Source organism: Elephantulus edwardii, unplaced genomic scaffold, assembly GCF_000299155.1.
Source record: "Elephantulus edwardii isolate Elephantulus edwardi_28Jun2011 unplaced genomic scaffold, EleEdw1.0 scaffold00030, whole genome shotgun sequence".
Classification (NCBI taxonomy): domain Eukaryota; kingdom Metazoa; phylum Chordata; class Mammalia; order Macroscelidea; family Macroscelididae; genus Elephantulus; species Elephantulus edwardii.
In genome coordinates this window covers 8,880,575-8,887,535 of record NW_006399780.1, presented here as the reverse complement: position 1 = coordinate 8,887,535, position 6,961 = coordinate 8,880,575, and the positions used below count along the sequence as shown (strand labels likewise).

General features: G+C 35.7%; 1 protein-coding gene across 1 annotated transcript in view; it reads left to right on the top strand.

Moving 5' to 3' along the window:
* GCC2 (GRIP and coiled-coil domain containing 2) overlaps positions 1-6,961 on the top strand; it is a 56,600-nt gene that overhangs the window by 29,947 nt on the left and 19,692 nt on the right. The window contains exons 12-15 of the mRNA XM_006883827.1: positions 175-337; positions 5,602-5,702; positions 5,790-5,867; positions 6,671-6,808. Of these exons, the coding sequence (XP_006883889.1) occupies positions 175-337; positions 5,602-5,702; positions 5,790-5,867; positions 6,671-6,808 (480 nt within the window). The remainder of the gene's footprint in view (positions 1-174; positions 338-5,601; positions 5,703-5,789; positions 5,868-6,670; positions 6,809-6,961) is intronic.

Below are 6,961 nucleotides of genomic sequence, written 5' to 3'. Positions count from 1 at the left end.
CATATCTCTGGGATTACAGTGCAGCTTCTTGCCACTAGGCCACCAGAGCTCCCAATAGATAACTTCTTGCATAGAATAGAATAATTGAATCTGTTCATCTTGTAGTTTTAGTATTTTCACAAATTCACTTAATTCATCTAGTATTTGTGAATTTTTTATTTATGATACATATAGGATGCCCAGCAAACCACACTGATGAATATGGAAATAGCTGATTATGAACGTCTGATGAAAGAACTAAATCAAAAGTTGACTAATAAAAACACCAAGATTGAAGATTTGGAACAAGAAATAAAAATTCAGAAACAGAAACAAGAAACCCTACAAGAAGAAATGAGTGAGTTAATTTTACCATTATTATTTCATCATAACAGAAGGGAGAGACTAATATGCATTTATTTTCTGTTTCACCAATCTTGACTTTAAACCATGTCTTTGTAAGTTGTTTATATTCTATTTTATTCATAAAATAATTTCTGACATAAAGATTTAAAACTACACATTTCCCTTTAAACTTGTGTTTACCTGCTTCTCACAACTTTGATATATTTTCTTTTACTGCAGTTAATGTAATTTGTTTTAAAATTTCTGTGTTGATTTCTGCTTTAATGCATGGATTATTTCAAAGTATGTTATTTAATTGCTAAGTATTTAGAGGGTTTTCACATGTCTTTCAGGGAATGATTTTTTTTCTTTCATTCCATTGCTGTAAGTGAACACATTGTATGTGATTTCAGCCCTTTCAGACTTATTAAGTCTAAATTTTGGTAGTAGCATATAACTTCTGGTTGATTACCTGGTGTACTCAAAAGAATGTTAAAATGAATTAATTTCAACTAGTATGTTCTAAATTCAGATGTATTGAGTCCATTCACTGTGCTTAAATTTTCTATATCTTAATGATACTCTGTGTTCTGTTTACCAAAAGAAGTATATTGCAATCTCAGCCATAATTGTGAACCTATTTATCAGGCCTAGGTTTTTGGCAGTCTCTTTTTTAAAAAAAAAAATTCATTTTGCACTTTTTCTTTCCTCCCCACTTCTCACCCCCTCTCCCAGCCGACCCCTCAATGCATCCTTTGTTCCAGATGTTTGTCATATATATAATGCCTAATATCTTCTTTTCAGACATTTCTTTCCCTTATATGTTGTACTACAGTGTTCATTATATATCCATTCTTTTCCCATTCTCTCCCTAACCTCTACCCCATCCTATTTTATAACAGCGCGTTTGGGTGTGGTTTTTTTTGGGGGGGGGGGGTTAAATGCCAAGAAATTAGTGTCATCAGCCCTTGAATATACGTGCATGTTCTCATCACAAGAGTTCATACTACCATGGACCCCAACATCACAACCCAACATTTTTCTATAACTCTGCATGTGCATAATGGTTAACATTATCCATCATTTTGTGAACTTGATGTTTTAATTTTTGTTTACTTTTAATTCTGATTAAGTTGTTCTTCCACAACTCAGTGCCAGAAATACTTTGATGAGCAAAACCAAATCTCCTGTGCTCATGGAAATATATTTATAGAGTGATCAGTGAAAAAATAAATAGTTGATAAGTAAAACAGAATAATTGAATCAAGATACGTGATAAAGCCTGAAGAATAAGTTGTTGTTTGATGCCGTCGAGTCGTAGACAACTCATAGCAACCCTATGAACGAACAGCCTGAGCACTGTTCGTACATAGAATTTCCAGAGGCAAGCCATTTCGGAAGTGGATGCCGCTCCTGCTTCCAGGCTTGATTTAGTCGGGAAGCTCCAGCCAACACTGTCCACCATGGGTACCCATTCCCACAATTGGCACATCACTGTCACAGTCTTCAGCATCACAGCAACCACGAGTTCCCTCTGTACAGCAACGCACAGACCGGTACTATACCACCTAGAAGAATGTTTGACAGGAAGACAGTTTGAACCTGACCGAGGGCCACAGATGAAAATCTCCCACTTTCGGCTTGGTAGCATAGCTTCCTTTCCACTAGGCCAACGTAGCTCTCTCTTGGTCGTCATCATTGTTATTGAAGAATAAGTAGGTAAAGAAAATTGGGTAGAGTGTTCCAGGTAATAGTAATAGTACGTTCAGGAACCCTATGAAAAAAGGAGACAATGTAAAAGACAGAAGGGGCTGTGTGGCCCGCAAGTGGATGGTTACATGGTAAGCAATGGAAATCCCCTCATGACCTATTATGTGAGTGGAGAGTGTTGAACAGTTGTATTTGCATTTGATACGATTAATAAACTATGAGATTGATTGTGTTGAGTTAGAAGGAATTAGGTCAGTGTAGTTTGAGAAAGAAGTTAGGCTGAGGTAAAGGAGAATGGTGTAGAAGTTTAAAGATTAAAATTAAACCATAGGAGATGCATAACAGAATGATTGAAGACTTGGTATAATGGTTTGTTGTTATGATGTTGTCAAGTCAGAACCAACATACAGCTGAGCTTCAGCAGGTTCTAAGAGGCAGTACATTTCATGGGAGGAGATTTCCCTTCTTTCTCTCACAGGGTTGCTAGTGGGTTTAAGCTGCATGTCTTTCGAATGGCAGCACGGCTTCTTACTACTAGGTCAACATAGCCAGCAGTGGCTTGTGATGGTGGTGGTAGTGAATTGCTATCAAGTTGACTACAACTCGTAGCAACTTGGTAAAGAACAGATCTGAATCTTGACCTATCCTGTTTTATCTTCATCATCCTTGGCTCCCTAAGGAGCACCCTAGTTGCACTTTTTCCAAAATACATTTTTTGGGCAGTACATTGGATATTCAGTACTCTTCAATGCCATAACTCAAGGACATTGATTCTTCTGTCATCCTTATTCATTATCCAACTTAACTGAAAAGATCATAGCTAGGATGAGGTGCACTTTTGTCTTTAAACTGACTTTTTTTTTTATTTAGCACTTTGGAAAGGTCCTTGACAGCAGATTTTCCCCAATGCAATGTTTCTTGACTGCTGGTACCAAGAGTATTAATTGTGAACCCAGGTAAAATAAATTTGTTGACAAAATTTGATTTTGTCTCCATCTATCGTGATGTTCTGTGGTGGTCCAGTAGTAAGGATTTTCTTGATATTGAGATGTAATCCATATTAAAGGCTGTAGCCTTTGATTTTATGCAGCAGGTGTTTCAGGTCCTCCTCTCTTTCAGTAAACAAGGTTGTATCTTCTGCATAACTCAGTTTGATGATGAGTCTTTCTTTAGTCCTGATGCCACATTCTTCTTCATAAAGTCCATCTTCTCAAATTATTTCCTCAGCATACAAATTGAATAAGTATGGAGAAAGGATACAGGCCTGATAAACACTTTTCTTGATATTAACCATGCAGTATACCCTGGCCCTGTTCGGACAACAGCTTCTTGGTCAAGGTTAAGGCTTTACACAAACAATTAAGTGTTCTGAAATTACCATTCTTAATGTTAGTCATAATTTGTTGTGATCCACACAGTTTGATTGTTTTGCATGATCATTAAAACACAGACATCCTTCTGCTATTCTCTGCTTTCAGCCAAGATCCATCTGACATCAGCAATAATATACCACAAGCCATGGCCTCTGCTAAAGAATGCAGCTTGAATTTCTGGCAGTTCTGTGTCGATGTACTGTTCTAGCCATTTTTCTTACTCTTCAGCAAGATTTTACTTGGATGTGATAATATCAGACATTTACACATTCTCTTGGATCACTTTTTGGGGAATGGGAACAAATAATGAATCTTTGCCAGCCACTTAGCCAAGTGGCTGTCTTCAAGATTTCTTGGCATTCACTAGTGTTTTAGATAGAAGTTAAGGAAGAGAGTGTGTGGAGAGCTCTGATAACCTCGTCCATAGGGAATTTTGTTGAAATTCCAAGAGTTATATTTCTGGTGGTTCTAGTTCACCAACAGTTCCAGTGGAGAAAGATGAACAAACTCCTCTCATGTGATGTACAGCCTTGGAAACCCAACAGAGGGATGATTTGTGGTTTCTTATTTACAAATGTAAATGAAAGGTGAATCTTTCAGTACGGTAGTGTCCATTAGAAGACAATATTGTGGCAAAGGGAGAGCATATATTTAGTTTTTTGTATGTGTTGACTTGGAAATGCTTTTTTATATATTTGGCAAGGTTTGATGATAGTGTGTACAGGATTTTTTAATTCCTTTTCCCCCCAACGTTTGTTCTTTTCCATAGCATTTCTGCTGTCATTACTATCTTAAATGCTTCATGTTTAGCAAACTTCTCTCCTGCAGAGTTTATGTGACCTATATAGTATATGTAGACAGTGTGAAACCCATCTCTCTCACTGCTGCAAAGTTAGTTCCAGTTCATAGCGAGCCTCCATAGGGTTTCTGAGTTATAAATTGAAATGGGAGGAGACTGTCCAATTTTTCTCCCTTAAAGCTGTCTGTGGGCAATTCTAACAACAGGGAAATAAAACATGGACCGGTTAGGTTAGCAGTGCAGCTTGCAATATAGATGGTACTACCAGAGCTCCTTTTAAAAAAATATCTTTGTAAACATTTATATTAGAAACTTGTAGTGTCATGGTGGTTAAAGAACTTAGGTGTTAACCAGAAGGCTGGCAGTTAAAACTCACCAAATGGCTATATAGGAGAAAAGACCTGCTTCCATTAAGTTACAGCCTGTGAAACCGTATAGACAGCTGTTCCGTTCTGACGAGACATTCTGAGTCAGAATGACACATACCAACCAGTATTATCTTTGTTGTAATTAATGTCTCCTAATTGCATACTATATCCTTTGAGTTTAGGGACTTTCATTATGCTATTTGTAACTTTTTAATATTTAGCATAGACTCACTAAATTGTGTTTTATAAAAGTCTTTTTATAACTGAGTTAATAATTAGTAGAAATTAAATAATTTTTATTTATTATAAATAGCATAGTTTAGATTTAATCCTGCAATATGCTTGTACTTATATATCAGATATTACTTTTTTATGTAGATTTTGCTTCATAAAGTTAATCATTCCTTATAAGTTTTTTTGGCACAGTTATCCACTTAACTAGGCCTCGTAGTTGTGCAAACTTTTAGTAAAGGGCCACCTAGAAGTATTTTAGGCTTTTCAGACCAAATAGGGTCTCTTTTGTGTATTGTTTGTTTCCCAAAAGGCTCCAGGCAGGTTAACCTGCTAATTGTAGTTGACAACCCCTGGTCTAGACAATGAGTCCACCTGTCTTTATTTGATGTATGGATTGCAGGCCATAAGGACTCTGTTGCAAGTACTCAATCCTGCCCTTGTACCACTAACACAGTAAGTTGAATTGTAAATTTCTAAGTGTGGCTTGTGTTCCAATAAAGCATTTATTTAAAAAAAAATAAGACTAGATTTTGCATATGGACTGTGGTTTGCCAACTCTTGGTGTAAGTAAAAATATGGTTGGTTATATGTCAGTAATTGGTAGCAATGAGTAATGGATACATGGATGTTAATATACTATTATCATTACACTTATATATGTTTGAAATAGTTCATTAATAAAAACTTAAAACTTTTCTTTTAAATATAAATATCAAGAAAAGACTCATTTATTTGTGTATTTTAGGTTACTCATAAAAATTTTTCATCTTTCTTTTGAAATTATTTATCCCAGCTTCACTACAGTCATCAGTGCAGCAATGTGAAGAAAAAAACACCAAAATCAAGCAATTGCTTGTGAAAACCAAAAAAGAACTGGCAGATTCAAAACAAGCAGTATGTTAATTGCTCAGTTTAAAATTTTAAATTTATTCATAGTATAACTTTTTTTTAAAAATTTTAACCAAGATTCTCTTTCTGTAGGAAACTAATCACCTAATGCTTCAAGAATCTTTGAAGAGTGACTTGGAAAAAAGCCAACAGCAAGTTGAAGTTTATAAAGTAAGAGGTTATACATATACATATTTTAGGAAGATTTCTGGACATTTTCCTTGGAGATGTATTTTTCTAAACACAGGCCTCTCTCATTTTATTGTGCTTTACTTTATTGTGCTTTGCAGATACAGTGATTTTCACAAACTAAAAGTTTAAAATCCTTTAGTCACCCCTTGAACCTGAAACAAAACTTTTATCCATGTACATTCAACTTTCAGCCAAACAATAAGCAGGCTTATAAGGTGACCAGTCACACCAGGGAGACACATCCTCCTTAGAATAGCCAACCATGTGAAGTAAAATGAACAGCAGTTAGATAAAAACCAGAAAGCAGGAAGAGTGGAGAACACAAGGATTAATAGAAATGAGAATTATAGGGAGGAAATGGGAAACGTGTTTGAGAAGTATGTATTGTAATTGATTTATAAAACAAAAAGTGTGAATAGTTGAATAGAAAACCTTCACTCACATCACTATAAAAAAATGAACATGACCCTAACCCTAGATCTGAGCTTTCTGATTGAAATGGTAGTCACAAGAATCAGTTTGTAAATTGTTCTCAAAAGCACATTTACGAACAAGAGATTAGTATAATCTCTTGATATATTTAATTAAGAAACTGTAACATGTGGAGTGTGAATGCAAACTCTGGAATTTTTAATGGAAAATTGATTTTAGGTTAATTATTTACTATATTCCTTACATATGCTTACATTTCAAACCTCAGTTTTGTGTTTTAAGAAGAAGAAAAAAATTTAACCAGTAAAATTGTGATGTACTTGAGCTTAATTTAATGGCTTTTGTCCTAGATTCAGCTGGCAGAAATAACATCTGAGAAACACAAAATCCATGAGCAGCTGAAGACCTCTGCAGAACAGCACCAGCGTACACTGAGTGCTTACCAACAAAAAATCACTGCCTTACAAGAAGAATGCCACACTGCTAAGGTATTGGATGGCACAGTTATCATTGACTATTAGGCAGTTTTGCATCAGAGAGTTGGACAGTGACCAAGGAGGACAGAAGGAGAATTGATGCCTTTGAGCTGTGGTGCTGGAGAAGAGTATTGAGAGTACCATGGACTGCTAGGAAAACAAACA